Below are 25,185 nucleotides of genomic sequence, written 5' to 3'. Positions count from 1 at the left end.
GCAGAACTGATTTCGTCATCATTAAGAATTTCTTAAACATGAAAGCTAAAATCTTTCCTTTACAGAAGTTACTGTAAATTACTACTTCTAGCTCATACTATAAGCATAAGTTAACTATGTATTCTATTTTGGTAAATTGCTTTAGTGGTAGCAAATGTAATATCAAGCATTTTTTAATTAAGCAGAATAAAATTTCATGGAGTGGGAAAGTAAATTGCATGCCTACGGCATTAAAAAAATGTTTTGGGCTCGCCATCTAAAAGCAACAGGTATTCACAAATATGGTCAAATAGTCAATTTGCACTTCCTGTTCTTTCTGCCTTATGTGTGCTTCCCCCAGATTCCTGAATCTCACTCACTTCAGATTTTTGTTCAACTGTCATTTCCTAGTAAAAATTGCCACGACCTCTCTACTTAAAATTGTAATTTTTCTGGCTCCTTCCTCTCAGCTCAATTCTGCACTCCTCATTCTTATGCCCCAGTTGAAATTTCTCCATTAGTACCTTTCACCACCTGACACACTTTATTTCAGTAGTGTAGTTGCTTATATACTTGTTTTCTCCCACTGGGAATAGCAGCCCCTTAATGATGGATTCGTTACCTGCTGTAAGCTCTGTTGTATTCCTTGTACCTAAATTAGCGCCTGGCTCATAATAGTCACTTGATGAATTGTTGAATGAGTAATGAATCAAAGTTGGGACAAATAAATTACTGCCTGCATAATACACAATAGATAAGATCAAGGTAAGTATAAACATAAGATACACAAATCCAAATTCCTTTTTCATTGTTACATTTAAAAGAGAGAATATGCAAGGAATGTTTTTGATATAGAGGTTTCTTAACCTCAGAACGATGGGATTTTGAGCCAAATAGTTCCTTGTTACAGGGGGCTACACTGTGTCTATAAGATGTATACCAGTACCCCTGTTTTATACCCACTAGAGTGAGAGCAGCAACCTCTCTACCTAGCAGTTGTGTGTGCATTATGCTGCAGACATTCCCAAATGTTCCCTGGTGGACAAAATTGCCTTGGGTTGAGAATAACTGGCATAGTGAAAAGAGCTCTAACTTTGAAGTTAGAATTACGTTAGAAAACCCAGCTTTGACCGTGGACACTCCACATTGTTTCCAGCAGTCACACTGCAGTCCTGATACATTCTTTGCATTGGTACCATGCCTATTAGCACTAGTATGTGTACATTTAGAGAGTAGATGCTCTGTAAATAATAGTCACTGAAATAAACAGTGCAGCAAAATGGACAAAAATATGATTTAAAAGCACATCTAAATTTGTATTTTTAAGTGAAGAAATGCATACATATAATAAATATTGGAGCAATCTCTACAGACTTTTTGGTCCTAGCTATTATAATTAAAACATATATCTTGGGTAATAGTTCACATCAATGTATAGATGTACCCCATATTTAATAGCTGCACTGCATTTCACTGTACAGATATTTCATGATTCATTTGGCTAGTCCTTTATAATAGATATACAGCTTTTCCCCCTCACTTTTGTATTCACTACAATTTAAAATTATATTCTTATATATACATCTCAGTGTAACTACGTCTACAGGGCAAATTCCTAGAAGAAACACAGACATTAAAGTCTAGGAATGATGGACTAGAAAACTTGCTACACTATTTATTAACTAGGTAACCCTGAGTGATTAATTGAAGCTAGCTGAGACTCTGCTGGGACCTCTTTTTTTTTTTTTTTTAAACAATTAATATTTTTATTTTTTTTATTTTTTTTATTTTTGGGACAGAGAGAGACAGAGCATGAACGGGGAAGGGGCAGAGAGAGAGGGAGACACAGAATCGGAAACAGGCTCCGGGCTCCGAGCCATCAGCCCAGAGCCTGACGCGGGGCTCGAACTCACGGACCGCGAGATCGTGACCTGGCTGAAGTCGGACGCTTAACCGACTGCGCCACCCAGGCACCCCTCTGCTGGGACCTCTTGAATAAACGGGGCCAATGCTACCTGTCTCTAGAGACTGCTGGAGAATTACATGAGGTAAGATTTGTAAATTAAATACTAGAATGATTTATTTAGACTGTCAATTATTATTATTAAAGAGAATAATGCTGTTAGACCCAGCTGTGAGAGACTACCTTTAAGAGCCTAAAACATTCCAAACACTAAAGTTTTTGTTTCATTTTGGAAGTCTTTTATTTGTGTGTGTTTGTATTTGATTTTCTTCTTCCATTAAGCTGTTTAGTTTCTTTGAGAACAAACACAATCCAATATAACCCTTCTTTCTCACATTTCTATATGCATGTGTATATATATATATATATATATATTATGTGCCAGAAATCATTGACTATATTTTACACCTTTATCTTATTCCTCATTTTTCCCTTTCCAATTCAAATCATTATATTATAAAGTATTTTCTTTTAAAGTTTATTTCAATACATATTTAAATTCTATATTAGACTTATGGTTGTGATCATTCTGCATAAACATGCATGCTTTGAAAATACATTTTGATTGCTGTGACAGATGTTTTTGCATGTAAATGGTCATTGTTTTATTTATTCATACATTCTATTACTACTTATTGAAATGTACTCAGTGTAAAGCATCTTGCTATGTATCATGAATGATGCATATATGAATAAAATGTCCCAAATTATGGAGAAGTGAGACAGATTCACACATTAGAAACAACTATATATATATATATATATATATATATATATATATATATATATTCTACTACATTAGGAAAATACAAAGGGGTTCAGAAGAGAGAAAAATTTCAAATCACACTGAGGTAAAAATTGAAGTGGGCCTTGATGGGCAGCATTTCGCCCATTAGGGTAGATGATAAATATGGAAATTCGTACAGGAGCAAGAAATAGAAAGACAAATAGAAATAAGTAGGGCATTGGGGCGCCTGGGTGGCTCAGCTGGTTTAGCATCTAACTCTCCATTTCGGCTCACATCATGATCTCATGATTCGTGAGATCCAGCTGCTTTGTCTGGCCCTGGGCTGACAGCATGGAGCCTGCTTGGGATTCTCTCTCTGCCCCTGCCCAGATTGCACTCTCACTTTCTTTCTTTCTCTATCTCTCTCTCTCCTCAAAATAAATAAACAAGGTTTAAAAGAAAAGAAAGAAGTAAGGTGTAATCAAATATAGGCAAAGTTTTCCTGGATGTATCGCACCTGAATGTCAGAAGCAGGAGTAGAGGTGCATCACACGAAACATCAAGTTATGACCAGGAAGGCTTTTCCTAGAGGTGGAAACAGCACTTGAGTCAGGATCTGAGCTGAGTCCCAGGGGAATGAATTTTCACAAATACCAGTGACCCTAAATTTCTTTTTCTATAAGGTGGGACTAATAATACTTTGGGTTTTAACAAATCTTATTGACTTTCTAAGGTGAAACTAATAATGCCCTGACAGACAACTTTTGGTGAATGAAAAGGAGTTAAGCTGTGAGTGCTTTTCAGCCCCTGAAATGTTATGGTGAAGTAGGTGGCACCACAGCGGGTATGAACATAGGAGGTCTTGGTAGTTTGGAGACTGGAGATTCAGAGAGTGAAAAAAAGGTTAAGGGGCCATTGCAGTAGCCCAAACAAAAGTTGTTAAGTACCTAGCTAGACTGTGAAAAGAAAGCCAACAGACCAACAAACAAGCAACAAAACAAATAAAGGGGCATAGGTATCAGTAATGGAAGAAAACTGAACTCAAGGGACAGAGAAAGGGATAGAGGATTAAAAGAAAGAAGGAAAGGAAAAAAGGGAGGAAAATTTTTTCACAAGAAGCAAGGACTTGTTTAAACCTAAGGTGTAGCTTTTTTCACAGTCAGAGGGAGAGAAATATTTGGCAAGCTTTGATTTAAAAACAAAACAAACTAACAAAACCCTGCATTTGACAACATGTAAAGCGGACTTGCCTTGTACAAAACAGGAAATGACTCCTTAAGGTGGATTATTAAAGTCAAGAACTCTTAAGTCATCAGACTTGTCACCTTATCATAAGAAGACAACATATAGGATCCTTCTAAACTGAATTGTATTTTGAATCTGTGAGTGCTCAGCCTTAAGTTCATAGCAAGACAAACGCACCACACTCGTAGCCTGTCACTTGCTATCATTAATAATATCCCATAGATGCCATGAGAACCTGCCTTCCTTTATTTCAGGAAGTAAAACAGAAATAAAAGGGGCTTTTCATGATTTCTGCAAGCCAATTATTTATTGTACATATATATCTTTTCACATTTCTATCGTTATTTATGAGGTATATTATATATCTGAGGAAATTCAAAACACTTATGCAAACTAAGTGCTAGATAATCTATGCTTTATTTTTTTAATGTTTATTCATTTATTTTGAGAGACAGAGAGAGAACACACACAGGGGAGGGATAGAGAAGATGGGACAGAGAGAATCCCAAGCAGGCTGAGAACGGTCAGCATAGAACCTGATGTGGGGCTCAATCTCACTAACTATGAGATCATGACCTGAGCTGAAATCAGGAGTTGGCCACTTAAAAGATATGCTTTATTTTTAATAAATCCTAACATCAGTCATTACACCAAGTGATATTTTGCTGAAAAGAATATAGATGTGTTAAAAAAAAAAAACATCAAAAAACAGAGAAATCAGTAGGTAAAGACTAATTCCTTTTGCCATTAGCTTAGCATTTCCTTCAGTCAGCAGAGAGACAGGACATTGTAACTGTTTTTTTATAGAATCTCTTGTGGGAACATTGGAAACATCTACATCCCCAACAATATTTACACGGTTTTCATTCTTAAGCAAATAAATATGACCTTCTCTGATACTCAGATGGTGCTGGAAGCATTTTAATCTGTCAACCTTGGCTTTCCCAAGACAAACTATCCATGTACTGGGAATCTCCATAGAAGCTATTATGATGACCTCAAATCTGTGAAGTGAGCCTATGAAAAGTATAATCAAATGTTGTTAGGAGTTATATTTGTTAAAGCCTTTCAAGGGCTCCCTAAAGAGCAAACGATTCATTTATTTTGTTAACACCTACTTAAAACAAATGTGTGTATAACCAAATCAGCAGAAGTGAGAAGCCAACTTTTTACTCATTATAGGGCTGAGTTTGTTTTTGATAGGGGACTGAAAATGCACATGGAACATGCTTTTTTCTTCTCCTTTATTGATCCTAACAGTAGCCAAAATTCAATATCCTTCTAATATTTACATATTAAGCTTATTCTGGCAAAGTGCTACTTGAAACAGATCAATAGTATATTTAACTGTGATTGAGAACAGAAAAATTCAGCTGAGAGAGCTTAAGTATTCATAGAAAATGAATAAAGATTTTTTTTTTTTGCCTTTACCTGTGATTCAATCTTTCTTTTATTTTAAAGAGAAGTTACCAAGTTTTGCAAGTGATTCTAAGATTAGATAGGTATTGGAGACTGCTACTTAGATATTTATAAAAAGTATAAACCTAAGACAAGTAATCTAAGCAATTCTATGTTGTAAACATCCATTGAATTCTCAAGGAAAAGTCAAAATAGAATATTTTTGCTTCACATCCAGAATACATTAATATGAACTCTGATTAGCATAATTTCACAAGAAAATATTATTTTTATTCAAAATTTTTGTTGTCTCTCAAGTATTGCTTTCAATTAATTAACAGTTTATTTTAAACTATTTCTTGTGCCTTGGATCAACCCATGAGCAATAAAATCATACAAGGTTTTTAAGATCTTGTAGCTCATATGGTCCTAGCTCATATTTTGCAGAATAGAAAATAAAGGACCACAGTTTAGTAATTGTCCCAGATCCATAGCTGGTTAGTGAATAGTACATATCAAAAGCACACTTTTTAAATGGATAAATATAATAACTTTAATGATTTCTTACATTAAACTCTAGAAGTTGATTTAATCACACGGTAAAGACTGCTTACTTATTTTGTATTTATGCATAGACGTTATAGAGGCCCAGGGCAGGCTGACCCATGATGGGCCAGTTTGACATAAATATTATTTTGAATTAAAAGTAATCAAAACCCAGCAAATGCAGGAAAAGCTCTTTGCCTCCCACACAACTGCCTAAATTTACATTGGAAACGAGAGACTGTAATGGGACGAGATTACTACCTAAAAAACATATCTGCAATAGTAGAGAAATCTGGTTTCCCTAAACATCTCCTATCCCCTTATTCCTAACAAGCTTTATCCCCTTTGTATCCTCAGGCCCCTATCCCTCTCCTTAGTTCATATAAGCTTCATGTTGCCTCATTGTCTTTGCAACTTCATGTCTGTGTGGACTCCTTGTGCACATGCCTATTAAGTTTGGTTTTCTCCTGTTACTCTGTCTCATGTCAATTTGATTCCAAGTCCAGCTAGAAGGACTATAGGGCAGAGGAAGATCTTTCAGACAGTATTCAAGGAGAACATGCAATGTTAACTTTGGTATTCTCATTTGTAAATACAGTTTCCAAAAGTCATACAGCATCATAAAACCAAACAAAAACTAGATGCACAATTGAATCTCAATGAGATGAACTGCATATACAGTGGAGTAACAAAGAACAATCAATAAATAGCTCTTAAGAGTGTGGGATGGGGTTTTAAGTTCAAGGTTATACCTCTTGGAGTGCCCAGAACTCAAACTCTTGCCCTATAAAAGCTTGACAAATAACTCCACAACACATTTTAATGGAAGATATCAAGATCAGCCTGTGATTAAATAAGATGCTGACCATTAAATCCATAAATGCCAAGGATTTTTTATGTAGACATACAGATTTCTTCTAGTTTGCCTAAGTTCCCTAACCCTCACTTCTATTTTAAATCTGTGGTCCATTTGGCCCATATCTTCCATGCCCCCCCCAAAAAAAAAAATACAAAATGCAGATTAGTCACCATCCTACTATTTCCTGAATTCCATCTTAATTTTCTCCAAATACCAATAAACCTGTTTCTGCAAGTTCATTTGTTTAATGTGTGTCTTTTCTCTCAGTACCACAAATTGATTTTTCTAACTTTCTCTTCAATGTGAACACAATATATAGACTCTGCTCTCAAACTGCATATGCTGACGATGAAAAGGAATAGTATGTTAAATATAATCCATAAATAACTCACAAACCCTAATTTTAGTCAATAGTTTCAACCTCTTCCTTCTCCTCACAAAGGCACTTAAAATTGAATGGCAACTTGATTAATTTAAGTTTACCTCACTATCTCCTGCAGGCGTTAATGATCAGGAAAATGCCCAAAGTTATGAGGAAAGCTGCATACAGATAAACAAAAAAGCTCTGCATCTAGGTAATCAATAGTTAAATATAGCAGAGCTGACTGTACACTATGTTATAGCACTAACCATCTAAAAGTCATGTAAGAAAATGTTCTAGAGTATCATTATTTCATGAAACTGAAGTATATTTATGAAAGAAAATTTCCATAAAAAGAATGGCTAAATATTGAGAAAAATATCTAAGACAAATAAGTAGTAGATATAACTTTAGACCTGCCAGCTATTGTATTTGAAAGCAGTTATTATTGTTTTTGTTGACTCTGACAGTTTGTGAAAGACAATTGGCAAGGTCATTATTATATATATATATTTTTTAATGGGGAAGATTTTGATGTTCCAAGTTAATAGGCTAGTGAGCTTAACTCTAGTACCTGGTAAATTGTCTTGACTAATTTGGAATGGTATAACAGAAACATCATAGGTTAAATGGCACAAAACACAGAAATATATTTCTTACAGTTATGGATGCTAGAAGCCCAAGATCAATCAGCACTTCCTTGCTATGTCCTCATATGGCTGAGGGAGAGATTAGCTCTCTGGTTTCTTCTTAGAAGAGCACCAATCTCATGGGAACTCCATCATCAAGACCTAATTACTTCCCAAAGTCCCTATTTCCTAATACCATCACATCAGAGCTTCATCGTATGAATTTGTGGGAACACAGGCATTCAGTTCACGGCAAAATGTGTTAAGAGTCCTCATCCAAATAGTCATTGTACAAATGACATTATGTATTATTATACCTGACATGCTTTACTATTCACAATTATTCTGACTCTATTAAATAAGTATTGGATTTTATAAATCTGTTTATGAATGAGTTCTGTAAATGCAATGACATACAAATTACTTATCTTTTGCTATTGTAATACATACTCCCAAAACTTTAGTATCTTAAAACAATAAACATTTACTATGTCACAAAGTGTTTGTGGATCAGGAATTTGGGAGCAGGTATATGGGTGGTTCTGGTTTAGGGTCTCTTCTTGAGGTTGCTGTAGTGCATTGGCTTGGGTGATAGTCATGTGAAAGCTTGACTGAGCTGAATGAAGTTTCCGCTTTCAAGATGAATGACTCACATGGCTGTTAGTGGAAGGTCTCAGTCCCTTGCTGTGTGGACTTTCCCATTGGGCTGTGTGGATGACTTCATGGCATGTCATCTGGCTTTCCCCTGAGTTAGCCATCCAAGGAAGGAAGGACAAGGAGGAAGGCTCATGCCTTTTATGACCTTCTCTCTGAAGTTACACACCATCACATTTGTCTTATTTTATTCATGAGAAATGAGTCACTAGGTCCAGGAAGGACTCAAGGGAAAGAAGTTAAGCTCTACTTCTTTTAAGAAGTATCAAAGTGTTTGTGAAACTTGGATAGAGCAATCTTGGTCTTGGGGTCTTGGACTTGGATCAATCATCAAACGATTACTTTATTTAATCTAGGTATTACCAAATAACTTCTCTTTTACCTGATTTCAATATTTGAAAGCTCTCTTCAGTTTATTTTGTATATATTATTCCAAGTAAAACTGGAAACTCTAAGTAGTGACGATTTACAATCTTTGAGGTTTGAAAAAAATGATAAGAAATGTCTAAGATTTTTCATTCAGTTTCAGGAAAACCACATCTAAATTTAAGTGTAGCACAAACTTTCAGCTAGTTATCATCCATTGCTTAGGTAATATGTCGGAGGAGCCAGTATATGCTGGTATATAACTGGTAGCTTCATTGCACAATTATTTCCTTGTTTTCCAGATGTGTAATTTCAGTATTACTGTAGGCAAATATCTTCTTAAACATTTGTAGCTATAATCATCAGTAATCCCCTGGATAGTAAGTTGTAAAGCTCTTCTGTTTTATTTTTATATTGCCTTTTTATTATGACTATAATACTCAGCCTCAGCAGGAAACAGGTCATCACCCTTTCTTCCATCCCCAAAGAGAAAGAGAAGTTCTCAAAGAAGGGGGAATCTGAGCAGCAGGGCAAATTCAGGGCCAAACTAGGAAACTTTGTAAAATAGAAGTTCCTAGACTGCTTTTCCAAGTTATTGTCCTGTAAGTTTTAAACCTCCAACTAAAGATGTATTTTGATATATCCATCAAATACATTATTGACCCTAGAGGCACTGATAATTTTAGTGATATTTTTCTCTTTAAGGTTTAATGAAATTATGGTGGCAGGGAGGGGTATACATGCATGGCCATTCACTTTTATAAGAATTTTAATTTATGCAAGGTTGGATTCCCAGTTTCACAGTGCTGACACAACACAGGCATTATGATTTCCCCAAAACTTTCTCTCTTCTATTTTTATCAAGGAACAAAACTTTATTTTCTTTTGCCACAAGGGAATGCTGCTCCATTTTTGAGACTTTGTTCATAGCATCGAGTTCCGTAAGTTTAGTATTCATTTGCAAACAGCAGGGTGGGTACCAATCATGTTAGCAGAAACTTTTATAAAGCTTTCCATTTTTCTATGAGGCAATGTGTATGTGTGTGTGTGTGTGTGTGTGTGTGTGTGTGTATAAGTCAACAGCGTTCTTTGAAATGTTATAACATATTTTAACATTTTTCTCTAATTTATTGTTTCTTGGCTATATTATTTGCTAATTAGGGTTGATTTCATAAGATATATTGGAATTAAATTTTTAAAAACATAATGTGGGTGGTGATTTGGGGATTGCTGCAGAATTTAAACTCTGCTATTTTTACCCAGGTAATTTAAAATATGTACACATATACATAAAACAAAATTTTCTTATTAATTTGGCGAAGCTGAGTAATATAAAGTAACCTCATTTCCATATTGCTTTATAAGAAAATCATAAACAAATTTCTGCTTTAAAATAACCTACTTGTTAGGTACAATCCGTGTGTGTGTGTGTGTGTGTGTGTGTGTGTGTATGCAACTTCTGAACACACACAACGAAAAGAATGGCAACATCGTGTTATACAAACAGTACAGGAAATGTCCAAATGCTAAAAAGAAAATTGGGAAATTTTTAAAATAACATATTTTTTTACAAGTTTAAATTCCTCCCCTGGTCAAAAACTCTTATAAAAGAAACACTGGGGTGCCTGGGTGGCTCAGTTGGTTAAGCATCTGACTTTGGCTCAGGTCATGATCTCGATGTTCGTAGGTTCAAGCCCTACATGGGGCTCTGTGCTGACAGCTCAGAGCCTGGAACCTGTTTTGGATTCTGTGTCTCCCTCTCTCTCTGCCCCTTCCCTGCTCATGCTCTGTCTTTCTTTCTTAAAAATAAATAAACATTAATAAATAAATAAATAAATGAAAAGAAACACTAATTCTAAGAAACAATAAAAAAAATTGTGACAATGATAGCTGGAAGACAACAATTTAGGAATAAAACTTAACAAAAGAAAACTACTAAATGTCTGATTCCACACTATGTCAGATACCTGCAAATGCCCAAGGAGGTAAAATTAAGGAATGTTTTAAAGATCAAATTAAGTGATGCCAGATTCCACCTTTGAAGTTTGTATCAAACTCCACTTTTTTGAAAGTGTATTCACATACATTTCCATGTGATTCTCACTACTTTATGATAAAAGCAGTTATATTTATTATCTGCATTTCTCAGCGACCGAAACTGAATCATTCTTTGTGATTAATGATTGGTTGAAACAATCCTCTTTTCTCTCTTTCCCTCACAGAAATATACATTTTGTTTTGTTTGAGAATAGTGTCCATGTTTATATTTGTACTTCAGAGACGAGTACACTGCCTGTACTTAAAAGATTCTAAATACACGTTGAACTGAACTGAATTTAAGATGTTTTCTCTTGGGGTGCCTGGGTGGCTCAGTCGGTTAAGTGTCCGACATAAGCTCAGGTCATGATCTCGTGGTTTGTGAGTTCGAGCCCCACATGGGGCTCTATGGCTGACAGCTCAGAGCCTGGGGCCTGCTTCAGATTCTGTGTCTCTCCCTCTCTCCACCCCTCCCATGCTCATGCTCTGTTTCTCTGTCTCTCAATAATAAATAAACATTAAAAAAAATTAAAATGTTTTTTCTTACTTCCCACTCTCCTTCTGTTTTAAATAAAAATTTGCAAATCTAAACCTCATTTACTTTCATTAAGATATTTTAAATTTAACTGAAGTCAAGGTGATAAAACACTTTTTTTAATAAGGAATAAATTTTCATATCTTTCTCGATTAACAACTATGTACTTTTAAACTTTATATACTCATCAACAGTCGTTAGTGAAAATAAAACCAAAAATAATTAACATTCCTTCTGGGGAAAGGATAAAAGAGGTGAAGATTATGGAATATTGATTTAAAAGACCTAATTTATCACCTATATAAATAACCTTTTAGATATATGTTCGAATTGGCTTTCATACACACACATGTATATGAATGTACATATACACACACTGTTTGTATATATGCTATCCTGAATATATCATGTTTAGAATTCCAAATATGAAATCAGTTTTCTAATTTCCTGTAACCAAACCGAAGTACTAAGATTCTATGTGGAACTTCTAATCTTCATACTGCTGACCCACCCTGAACTCCAGTTTAGAGCCAGCCATTCATTCTAACCAAAAAGCACTTTTTTTTTTTTTTTTAAATTTTTTTTTTTCAACGTTTTTTATTTATTTTTGGGACAGAGAGAGACAGAGCATGAACGGGGGAGGGGCAGAGAGAGAGGGAGACACAGAATCGGAAACAGGCTCCAGGCTCCGAGCTGTCAGCACAGAGCCCGACGCGGGGCTCGAACTCACGGACCGCGAGATCGTGACCTGGCTGAAGTCGGCCGCTTAACCGACTGCGCCACCCAGGCGCCCCAAAAAGCACTTTTTTTTTAATGGAATCTACTCTTACACCTTTTTAAAAATTTGAACTGTTATTTAATTAAAATTCGCATTTCAAAAATCAGCTTCCAATATCAACATAGAAATTGATTATTTATTCTATGAAAAGCCATACCTCCCTGTTAGCTTCCTAATTGTCTCTCTGGTTAGCATCTTTTTTTCCCCAAAGGCTGAAGCAAAAAGAATGGAAATGAGGCTCAAGTCTATAAGATCTCTACTCATCCCTAAAAATTGGAAAGAATTATTTGTGGGAGAATAATTTCAATCTTTGGTCAATGGGCTCTGTGGCCTTGTTTTTTGAATTATCTGTGTGGATCAAGCTATCCTTTACAGGCAGAGATAAGCCAAATTTGACTTTATTGTGACAAATATACAAGGCCCTTATACTTTAGAACACTGCATGAGAATAAAGAAAATAATCGTAAAAAAATACAAGTCACAGCCCAGAATTAATAATGGTAAAGTTTGTACTGGTAAGAGCACAAAGTTCCAATCTGGATAATCTTACAAGTCTGTTTGCAAGGTTAAAAAAAGAAAAACAAAACAAAACAAAAAATTCTCACAGAGATGTGTAATTTGAATGTGCTTCTGGTGTTAATGGAGCAGTAACTTTTCTAAGCTTTTAACAGGTCATAATTAATCAACCCCCAGTCAATACGAAGCATCCTAGCTATAGAACCATTGCACTTACCCATGATGGTTAGGGCTGTAGCTTTTGTTAAGTCTTCTTTCATTGACTCTATTACTTCTAAATTACCACCATCCAGGTTGCATCTATTTATGGTTCCATTTCCCGAACTGATCCAATAAAGCTTGTTTTCCACATAGTCTATCGATAGACCTGTAATTAAATTATACAACTTAAACATAACAGTAGCCACTTAAATAGTAATGTTAACATAGCACTAGATTTGAGGGGGAAAAATAAGTTGCAAGCTTAGATTTTTGTCTTTAAATATAAGATCTGACTAATAGGGAAATATACTGTTTTTACTATCTGTGAAACCATATATTTTTATAGGCACTTAGTAGTTATCTCTGTTGATTATCACGACAATCCTGTGACACTGAAAGCAATGACTGTCTCATTTCATGAATAAGAAAAATAATACATGGAATAGTCAAGAAATCTATAGGAGTCCATAGTTAGTAAGTGTACATTACAGAAGTTTTAAGAAAGTTTCTGTTTCCAAATTGAGTGCTTGCTCTCTTCATCATACCACTTTGCCTCAGAAAATTTTAACACATAATACTCTTTCGAGAAACTAGCATCATTGATGAAATTATTAATTCTCCCTCTACTTTCAGTGAAATATACTTTAGGCAGTTATAGATTCAAATTGTTGGTTTCAACTCTTTTGAAGTGAAACAAAAGTAGAAGAATTTCAAAAATTGATAATGTCACCGAAACATGGAATTGAATTGGGCTAATTTAGATGCTGTCATGGGGAGATAGACCATTTGGTAAAGACACCAAGCCAATGGCTTAAGGCCATTATTTCCGCATCACAGTGAATCACTGTAGGTTATCTTTATTGTATTTTATGGGAAATTTCATGTCATAGTAGTATTCAAGGTTTTCAAAGGTCTCAGGACATGCATATTTTGATTGCCAAGGGTTTTCAGTATACATCTACATAATTACTTGCATGCTTATCAGTAGGCTCAGGGTCCATGTCTTAACAATAAGACCATGGCTTTTGTTAGTCCTCTAAGACCCTCAACTACTTATGGAAATGCACATGTGGGTATACACTCAAGCATACAATGCAATAAATTATTTCTGGAATCTTCTTCAGAGAAGAAAGGGAGCAAACCACACACACACACACACACACACACACACACACACACACACACACCTTCCCTACTTAAAGACACACACAAAAAAAGGAAAGGAAACACCTGGAGAGAATCACATGAGTTCTAGTGCATTGAGTCCCAACTACAAATAGTCCCAATCCGGAGAACAGAAATGATTTTTCAGACCAATTTTAATCAAATAGAAATAATATTACAAATCTATACACTAGATCAGCTATTTATTGGCTTATTGGTATGTTTTACTAAATACAAGTATGGAAGGTTCAGAATAAACCTAACAAATAAAATTAGACATTTCGGGATAAAGTTTTTAGATTTTTTTCTCCCTTTGAGGACTACTGTGGATGACTGGCTTTAAACACTTTGTAAAATAATCAGATAAAAACTATTCCAGTTATATACTTTGGTATAATATTTCCAGTTTGAAAGTGATTCACCATTCAATTTTTTATGAGAGAAATTTTGGATATTCTATACGTACTTCCTGAGTTACTTCTGTGCTTTTTTTTTCTAGTAAAACTCCTGATTTAGACCACTTAATGATCAGATGTGTTCTAGCTTGTGTTTAGTTGGCTATCCAAATCACGTAATTCTGTCTTTAATCGGCAATGAAGAATATCTTACTAGAGATTTATGGTACAAAATATAACTCCAAACATTTTGTTGCAAATGTTCATCAATAACTGAATTAATAAATACGTTTATGAAGAATTCCTTCTAAGCAAAATTACCTATTCTTCTAGGTATTCCAAATTTTATCTTTTAATCAAGGTAAACAATCGGAGAGCTATCCACATTTTTAGATCATTGGATTTTTGTCTCTCACTTAATCTGCTGCTGAATTGAGCTCTGGCATTGTGCTCTTGATTTAAATGAAGGATGCTATAAGAAGTAGCCATAGGAAAACCACTGTTGCACTTCCCAGGATGTAGTGTCTAAAATAATATACCACATAGTGACCTCTTTATACAAGAACCCATGGGAGAAATTTCTTTCAGGGTTCAGTGCCAGAAAAAGCTGTAGTGGAAAATATAAAATTGTAACTGATCATGTTTCTCTCTTCGTTTTGGCTGCAAAGAATCTGAAGAGTCATATTTGTGACCCATCTGCAGCAATTACATTGCATTTACACTACTAACTTCACTCCTGGCTTCAATAGACTAATCTATTATATTTTCTTCACCTGGATTTTTAAAAACAATACTTTTTGGCCTTACTTAAGGGATTGTATTTATCTACGTTTCCTCAATACTTTTTTTTTTTCTTGAAGGAAAGGGTGCATTAGTATCGAATGTGCCCGACTCCAAATTAAACCACATTGTCAGAACTTTCTCATCCACCCAACACCCAGGAATATCTAGATTCTAACTTGCAATGTGTAAAGTAATTATTATACAGAGCAGGAAAGTTATATTGTTGGGGTCAGAATTACCCAGCGTTTACTACTCAACATCTTTATTTATGGAGTTTGCTGAAAGAAAAGAGGCTGTTTGGTAGTGAGCTTTGATCTTTAATACCTAGCATAGTACCTAGAGCAGAGAAGAAAATTTATAGACGTTGAACACATGAATGGGTTGTTTAATTAATTCCATTATTAAAATTATAAGTTGTCTCCAAGGAGTTCTGCCTAGTAGTGTTGAATTATCTCTACAAAAGAATTTTTTTTAATATACTACTCATAGCTGGATGCTATGACAACAGGGAAGAAGGGAAGGAAGTGCTCCAATAGGCCACCTGGCATGGCTTAAGTTTTCACATCAATATTGAGATGGAATAGTTTACGATTAATCATTTTAAGATTTATAGGAAAAAAGTAATGAAGTTCCTATATTAACATACATATTCATGTGATAGATCACCTAGTCACCTATGTACATCTTGTCTTCTATTAAATGTATTAGCTTAACCTCTGACTGTTCTTGAGCATGTTTATTCCCAGGTTTATAACACAGAATTGAAATATCTTTAAAATCCTATTATGAATTCAAGAAATTGGTGATATATGTTTTAAATTCATAGATATATGCATATTTTGGAAGTACATATTTATAAATTTTTTAATGTAAATTTTTTCACAGAATAAGATTTTTTATTTTGTTACTATCATACATTTAGGTCTTAATAACATTGAAGAATTAATTAGTGTCCACTTATTGGAATAAGTTCTGAATCAGGTCTCCTTTGCACTATTTCAAAAAATGAATCACTGAGCAGTAAACTGATAGTGTTTTGATGCAGGGGAAACTGCTCAGTGATTTTAGAATGCTAAATCAATAGCCATGAGAAAGCAGATCAAATATGAGCACGTTCATAAAAGTATCCTAAAACCTATGCAAAGAAATATGATTGTGTTTGCACGACAATGTTCTCAGAATGGGTGACTGATATAAAAAAAATCCTCAAAAGGACTGCCGGATCTTTCTGAAGAATATACCACTACTAATATAGACTTATTTTTGTTAGACATAATTATTTTTAAAATCACCTGGATTTGGTAATCAAAAGAGGAAACCTAGATTCAATAGTAATAAGGTATGTCAAAGGAAGAAAAGTCATCATTTAAACTGAAAAACCTTTATGAAAAAAAGAATCTGCCTTTTTTATCTATCTTTCCTATTATTGTAAAAATGCAGGGTTAATTCTTATGCTTTCATTCTCGCCCTATTTGAAGCCAAAGATTTCCCTTAAGGTATTATTTCAACATTTTGACTAAAATAGCCCAGCTTATTTTTTAATTGGGATAATATAATTTGCCAAAATACATTTCCAATAGAAATATGTTGATATAAGAAACAACTACATATTTTTAGAAAAATATCACCTAATTATTTTCCATAATTATTAAAAACATTAAGTTCATTAAGTTTTCAGTTTTGTTACAATTAAAACTGGAAAGTTCACTTTACATGTCTCATTTCTTTTTAAATGACTCAAATTAAGTCAATGTACTATGCAATATGGAATTAAAACAAAAATGCAAATATATAGAATAAGGAATTTTTAAAATTAAGGGTTTCTAGAGATGGCAATTTTCTAATATTTTTCCAACAGTTACTAAATTTCATTTCAAAATTTTCAGCCCCTGGTTATGCATTACAATTATCTGGAAAACTATTAAAAATACCGATACCTAGGCCTCACTCCCAGAAATTTTAATTGCTTTGTGTTGGTCCCAGAAATCAGTATTTTTTTAAAAATCTCTTCAGTTGATTTTAGGATTAAGAAGTTCCTTTTAAAAATTGCCTATTGTGGGGGTGCCTGGGTGGCTCAGATGGTTAAGCATATGACTTCTGACTTCACCTCAGGTCATGATCTTATGGTTAGTGAGATTCATCCCCACACTGGGCTCTTTGCTGACAATATGGAGCCTGCTTGGGATTCTCTCTCTCCCTTTCTAAGTTAAAAAAAATGCCTGTTTTAAAATGCCTTCTTCAAAATTGAATACTTAATAAGTTTAATGAGGCCTTTAAAATACTGCTGGAAAGTGTATTATGAGGAGATCTTTGGGGACAGAAGAACATTAAAGATATACATGGGGAAGAACACATACTATAGATATTAAAACACAGATGATTAACTTTAAATACTCTAGACATGTATAAAAATAACATTGAAATCATCTAAATATTCTCCTGTAGCATTACCTTCAGACAATAGAACACACACTCCTTCTGCATCTAGGAGTGTGGTAGTTGTAATATTGAAAATATACAATAAATGAAAAAAAATCATAAAATTATATCCTTATTATACCTGTAGAAAAATTATAATATTCTGGATACTCCAAAATGGAAATCCTTTCAGAGTTAACCAGAAGTGGAATGATTTTTCTGGGGGGCAAAACTATTTCTAAAACATTGAATTTTTAGCTCCAAAGGAGCATAGTTGTTCCATGGGGAAGTGGAATGGGGTTAATTGCCTATTCACTATTAGCCTTTCTCAAAAAATACTTTATCCCTCTTAAGAATGCTTAGATTTTGTAAATGCTAGAATAAATATACTGAGGAAACCCAAGCATTCTTTGTGCTCCATCCCTGCTTCTCTCTGAAGTAAATATAAATATAAGGTACCACCTTTCAATCATCTTGTCTATTCATCTCTGGGTTCGTCTGAGAAAAGACTAGTCAGCCTTCACCTGGCTACACCCTCACTACACCATTGTGAAGATGTAATAATAACAATAATAATATAGTGTCTAGCACATAGAAAGCACTAAATAAATGCTAGCTATTTATTAGTACTACAAGTTTTTGTATCTCCTTTTCAAGCTAAAATCTTATTCTAAAATTTGCAACCATTTCTTTGGTAATCCCCACAACTGATAGTTTTGAGATGGTTTAGTGTGAGAAATACTTAGACTGTACACTTCATTCGTAATTACAGCATTCCCTCAATTATGCAGGTCTATCAAAGTTAGAAACTGTTGTTCTAGTTGGTCTGTGAAGACCAATTAAGACATGCTTCGGTCTGGGAGAAAATATTTGCAATACACATATCAGATAATAGAACACAAATCCTTCTGTGTCTGGAATTGTGATAGTTGTAGAAACTGACCACTGAAAACACACAACAAATGAACAAAAGGCTAGTGTCAACAAAAATGCACTCAAAACTCAAAAAAAAAAAACCAATAAACAAATGAGCACAGGAAGTGAACAGACATCTCACATATACAAATGGCAAGTAAGCACATGAAAAAGATGTTCAACATCAAAAGAAAATGCAAATTAAAATGACAATGATAAAGCAGTACACATCTGTAAGAATGGCTAAAATGAAAATAGTGACAACACTAAATGCTGACAAGTATACAGAGAAAAACTGGATAACTAATACATTATAGGTGGAATGAAAAACAGTACAGTCTCTCTGGAAAACAGCTGAGCAGTTTCTTACAAAACTAAACATACTATTTCCGTAGGACCCAGCAATTTCACTCCTGGGAATTTATTCCAGAGAAATAAAAACTTGTGTTCATACAAAAACTTACACATGAATGTTTGTAGCAGCTTTATTTGCAGTAGTCAAAATTTGAATCATCGCATCTCCTTTAATAGGAGAATGCTTAAGTCAACCGTGGTATTTATATACCGTGGCATACCACTCAGCAATAAGATGAAGAAAAGTATTGATACATGAAATTTCAATGACTCTCCAGGGAAAAATGCTGAGTGGAAAACAGCCAATCCAATAGGTTATATACTGTATGATTGTATTCCTATAACATTTTAAAAACAGAATATTTTAGAAATGGAACATTTTAGATGGTGTATGGAAAAAAGGGAAAGGGGGTGGTAGGCAGGAGAGAGTAGGTGTGGTTATAAAAGGGCAGTAGGTAGGATCGTTGTGGTGTTGGAATTTTTCGGCATTTTTTTAATTCTTTTTTTTTCCCCACTTATCCACAGAATCTGATTCATTTTATTCAGTACCTTGAAGGTGGTGTTGGATATAGAAACCTACATGTGTGATACAATTCAATCTAAAATTAAACACACAAATACAAATAAAACATGAAATCTGAATATTAATGGACTTCATTAAGGTTAGTTAGTACCTGGGTGGTAATATTTTATTGTGGTTTTACATCATGTTCCAATGAGGGAAAATTAGATAAAGAATATGTGGAAACTCTCTGTATTGTTTTTTATAACTTCATGGGAATCTAAAATTATCTCAATGTAATTTTTTTAATTAAAAAAAGCATGTTTCAACAAACATTCAATATTTTTTCAATATTATTCAACAAAAAGTTGAGTATGTAAGGGATCGAAATATGCCACTCCAAAACAAGCCACTTTGGCTTAAGAATTACTTTGACTTGAAGAACTGAGAAACAGAAGACAAAAAAATAAAAGCTCTTTGCCCTAATTTTTTGCTAAAAGCAGTCTTAGCCTCTTAATCACCAGAGACTAGTCTAGACTCTGAACAGCCCAGGGATGGCATGGAGAAGAATCTAGAAAACAAGTCTTACTAAAGCAATCTTTATCTTCCATTAGTGTCCTTCAGGTAGTTACCTTCCCACAGTTTGCCTACCTTGCAAGTCTAAATCCCTTTTCCTTTGTTTTGATATTATTCTACAAATTTGCTGTTGTTTCTTAATATGCTATATAAGCCCAACTTCTAACCACTCCTTTGAGTTCCTGATCAGTGAGGTTTCCTGCCTGCATGTGTGCTACTCCGGTTAATAAACTGTTTTTCTCTGGGTAGTTTGTCATTGTGTCAATCTAATTTCCAGGTCCCTAGCCAGCGAGAGGTAAGAAAAATGTTTGTTTTTTCCTCTATTGCACATGTCTATACTGCCAGTATCTTAACTGGATCTAAATTCTTTCTTGAAATCATCGCTCTCCATCCACTCTGCTTTAAGAAGTCACTGACAACAAATAGAGTTACAGAACTACATTAATTACTTTTTTATTGCTTATCACATAGAGCTAAGATTTCAGCATCTCCCCCATCCTCTGTCACATTAGTCATTTTACCTTGGACAATTTATCCTGTATTTCAAACTTTTGATGATCAGCAAAAAGTATGTGCCTTGTGAAAAAAACATGTGCAAAAGTGGAAGCAAAATCGGGCGCAGTGACAGGCTATTTCCTGAGAAGTGTTTTGCTCTAAAAAAACATTTTAAAAGCTTTAATACCTATAGTTTTATAATGCACCAAAACTATATTTTATAGCTTGATAGGTAAAATAGAACAAAATATTTTTAAAAGCACTGGATTGTGCCATTTGAACATCTTAAAATTACAGTTCCTGTCAATATAATCCCAAACATTCCCTTGCATTAGATTTTTTTCTGTAGACACGCAGAAAAATTCAAAGTTTTTTAGACACTTCACATGTTCGTACATTTTATGTTTATTTTTCCTTTCTACTAAGAATGAGATCAGTTTCTTCTCCTTTGTCACTTTCTTAAAAACGGAACTATATTTTTTCTTCAAGATCAGTTGAAATTTCAAACATTACTAATTTGGGTACTATTCTCTATTTTTCTTCCTCACACAAAATTAGTTGTTCCCTCTATTTTTACAATGTCTACTTACCTTTATGGTGTCTGGAAATAGTACCCAGGAATGACACTGCATCAAATGGTTTGTAATTATTTCTGTCTTTTTACTTCACTGGACTATGACGTTATTGATAATGTATACCAGGTTTTATTTCAGGTCTGGCACCTACTATATCCTTCATAACCTTTTATAACAACCTTTTTTTTTATACTTAATATCATTTGAAAGAATGAGTAAGAAAATGATCAGGTGAAAAAAATATAAATTTAAATTATTTGTATATTAATGTGTAATTTTAATATCCATTTGTTAGTTTCTCTGTCCTTTTTTTGTAAGCTATTTTGTGAGATAATATTGATCATGCTTCATACATAATAAAAGTGAGTGTGCCGAGTATAAATATATTTAAAAAACATAACTGCATTATATCAAGCAAGGAAATATATACCAAAGTTTTTTTTTTTTTAATGTTTATTTTTGAGAGGGAGAGAGAGAGAGAGAGAGAGAAAGACAGAGAGACAGAGACAGAGACAGAGCAAGAGCAGGGGAGAGGCAGAGAGAGAGGAAGACACAGAATCCTAAACAGGCTCCAGGCTCTGAGCTGTCAGCACAGAGCCAGACGCAGGGCTTGAACTCATGGACCACGAGAACATGGCCTGAGCCAAAGTCGAACACTTAACCGGTTGACTGAGCCACCCACCGACATAAATTTGTTTTAACTTTATTTTTAAAAAGTGAGGTCCCCTGAATTCTTTTGATGTGATAAAAAGTGCTTGTAAATGTTACCCATGAATGTACTTCAAAATTCATGTTATACAGCATATAGGTTGGAATGATTAAATAATAATAAAAAAATAGGTTTCAAAAAGGTGTACTTCAGGGTTGAGTAAACAAGTGACTTTTGGTTGAGATTACATTGAAAATGAAGAGAAAATATCAAGAAGATAAAATATACCGTACACTAGATTCGAATAAGCCATGAAGAATAATGCTGATTGACAAGCCAAGTTGCTTTATATGAGGCTTAAGGGATAAAATTCATAATATGTAAACATTTTAAACATGGAAATGGCTTTAAGTAGTAAATTAAAATCTTTTGTTATGCAAACTGCTCTAAGCACTTAATGTATCCAAGACAGAGCAATAAATCTTAATTGAGAATATTTAGTTCAACAATGGATAACTGGAATGTTGATTTGTATTTAACAGAAACAAAGTTATTCAGTCCAAACTGCCTGAAGGCTGCAATTGCTTAGTCTTCAGTGATACACAGTCCTGAAATGCCAAATTGGGTGTTTTGATAAGATTATGACATACTTCTATTTCAAGTGTGTCACACACATGGATTTAACCACCAACAAGCAAGGGAAATCCAGTGAATTACAACATAAAAACAATTTCACAAATTAGAAATCCTAGTATACCAGTAACGTTGCTGTGTAAAAGTATCATTTAAAGATTCAGAAATAATTAATTGCAAGGTACAAGTTGCACAGAGGTGAAACTGCTTCATGAGTTTCCAGGCTGCTTAGAAAACCTGACTGCTGCGTCCTAATTGGGCCCACGTTTCTCAGGAGTACCCAAGTTCTGAATTTTTTCCCCTACTTGCCATCTTTGAAAGAGTACCAGTTTTATTCCCTGATCTTAGCTTGAGGTCAGGTAATTACTATATGAAATCAGCCTCTCTGGGCAAAGCATAATGGTTAAGATTTAATACGACTTTCAAAGCAGATAAACTTGGATTTGAATCCCACTCTACTATCCATCACAGGCAACTGACTTCTTTCAACAATCCTCACTTTCTGAATCTGTAAAAGGAGGATAAGAAACCCTTCCAGAAATGATTACCATGAGATGATTAATGCAAAACATTTTATAAGTGCTTGACATATTCAAAGTGCTTAAAAAGTAGTCACTGTAATTATGTTATTTTTGTCGCCAAAGTGATAATGGTTCTACTCTATCACACATTCTAGGCTAAGTACATGCAAACACAAAGGTATGGCTTCCTGAAAATACAGGTTCCATAAAGGATGACAGATAATTATTGTTTTGAGTTGATACTTCCCAGCCACACCACACAGAATGTTGTGTTTTCTCCTTACGTTCTGGTAAAATAATTTATAATTTGATAATCCATATGCCTGAGGAGAAAATCAACTAAACAGTAGCTCCTTGTTTCCTAATCACCTAATTTTCTGCATGGAAATGGTTTAGAGAAGGCAGTGGGCAGGAATTTAAGCCAGAGATTGCCCAGACAGACTTGTCATGAAAAAATGATTAAAATAATTTCCTGAAGTGCAAAATAGCAGTGAAGTTCAATAAGTAAACAACAAAGTAATAAATATCCGTAAGTATATGTATTTCATGGGTATGGCAATCAAGTACACCAAGAAACATAGGTTTGTATTTATTTTTTACATTTACTCATGTGTCCACTCATGGCACTGGAAAATTCCATTTTTGAATTCATCTCAGGGCAATAGTTCTAAGAGAATCTTATAAAGTGGGATTATGTTGGCATGAAATCTTGGGAGTATTCCAAAGATTCTTCTATACCGGTGTTTCCTTATGAGATATAACCTTGATGCTGACAGAGGGATTTAGATGCCTCCATTTTGACCTCAAACTTTCTACTTTCCACTTTGTTCCTTGGCTCATGTGGAAGACCATGAGGGTAAAGCATTCCCTGATGGGAACCAAAACTACCCCCTCAAGCAATAAGGACTATCCTGAGCCAGCAAAGCCTGCTGAAGAGTGACTCCAAGATGCTGATCAATTTGACTTTCACTTCCTACCTGCTCCTATCGCCCCACCTTTGCCCCACCCATACTTTCCTGAAATAAGTCTGTACGTATTTTCAGCACTTTGGGGGCAGTCTTTGAGATACTAGTCCACTCCTTCCTGGTGTTAATCTCTCCGAAATAAATTCCTATCTTATTTCACCATCACTCTTTTCTCTGCCTTTGGATTTTGTCAGTGCTGAGTGATCAAGCCTGGTCTGTTTGGGACTCCTGGAGCCAGGCAGGTCCTCTTACACCCTGTGTACCAACTACAATGCTTCAGTAAACAGCAATTAAAATCTATATACACAACAAAAAAAACCGCAAAAAATTATGCACTTATTTTCATCACAGCTCTAAACTGTGCACAGAAGGGGTGCCTGGTTGGGCTCAGTCAGTTAAGGTTCTGACTCTTGATTTTGGCTTAGGTCATGATCTCATGGTACATGGAATCAGTTCTGCATCAGGCTCTGCGCTGACAGTACCAATCATGCTTGGGATTCTCTGTCCTTCTCTCTCTGCCCCTACCCCCCTATAAATAAACATTAAAAAATAAATAAATAAACTCTCCAGAGAGAGAAAAAATAAATAAATAACAGCAAAAATAATAATTTTTAAAAAAGAAAACACAACAATCTGAAATGCTTCAGATTCTGTGTCAAGTAGTTAACAATATGTTATTGAATATATTTTAAGACAATGTTTCAAGCACTCAGGAAAAACACTAATTTAAAAAAAACAGTTATTATGCAATATAATTTTAACCTATCTTATTTATTTTTTTCTAATTTTTAACCTATTTTAATAAGCACCTCTAATACTCCTTGAAAACAGCATCATCTTAACTGGCCCAACCCCTCACATATAAAGAATTTGACGTGACTGAATAAAGACAGGGTTTTCCTGCTCTAAAGACAGGACTTTAGAGGATATTTTTTATAGTTAATTTACAGATAACAGTTTCTCTAGCCTATTGGGATAGATCAAAAATTACAATGACATGGTCAGAATGAATAAGGTATTATTGAAAAAGAATTTAGTTTTACTTTTATACCCAGTACTAAGAGGATTTGTCGATATGTAGATAACTCGATCAAGTCTTTTTTGTCCTATTCTTTCTTTCTATGAGAAAGCTCTGAGGTGCTAAGGAGAGCCAAATGGTTACAGGGTTAGACAGGAGAGAGAGGAGAAAGAATAAAAGGAACGTATGGGAAAGCCAATTTAGAAACCAAAGAGTTCCAATTTTTCCTCTTTAGCTAACCATGCATTGATTTATAAGCAACTCCACTAACATAATTTTTGCACTCCAAACTTTGAGAAAATTATGGCATAAATATAAATGTTTGCTACTCTTCAGATAATTGAATGCAATGCAACATGATTGATATCCAGGTCACCAAATATACACTTTTTCACAAAGTAATTTTATTCAACGAAGATACACAAATA

General features: G+C 34.4%; 1 protein-coding gene across 4 annotated transcripts in view; it reads right to left on the bottom strand.

The window, feature by feature from the left end:
- The window catches only part of LRP1B (LDL receptor related protein 1B), a 1,890,044-nt gene that overhangs the window by 550,503 nt on the left and 1,314,356 nt on the right, over positions 1–25,185 (bottom strand). For all 4 annotated transcript variants that reach the window (XM_058715412.1, XM_058715410.1, XM_058715409.1 and 1 more), the window contains exon 32: positions 12,811–12,960. In XM_058715412.1, the coding sequence (XP_058571395.1) occupies positions 12,811–12,960 (150 nt within the window). The remainder of the gene's footprint in view (positions 1–12,810; positions 12,961–25,185) is intronic.

The sequence above is a fragment of the Neofelis nebulosa genome, chromosome 2, assembly GCF_028018385.1.
Source record: "Neofelis nebulosa isolate mNeoNeb1 chromosome 2, mNeoNeb1.pri, whole genome shotgun sequence".
In the NCBI taxonomy this organism is placed as follows: domain Eukaryota; kingdom Metazoa; phylum Chordata; class Mammalia; order Carnivora; family Felidae; genus Neofelis; species Neofelis nebulosa.
The sequence above is the reverse complement of the archived record's forward strand: the minus strand, read 5'-3'. Positions and strand labels throughout refer to the sequence as shown.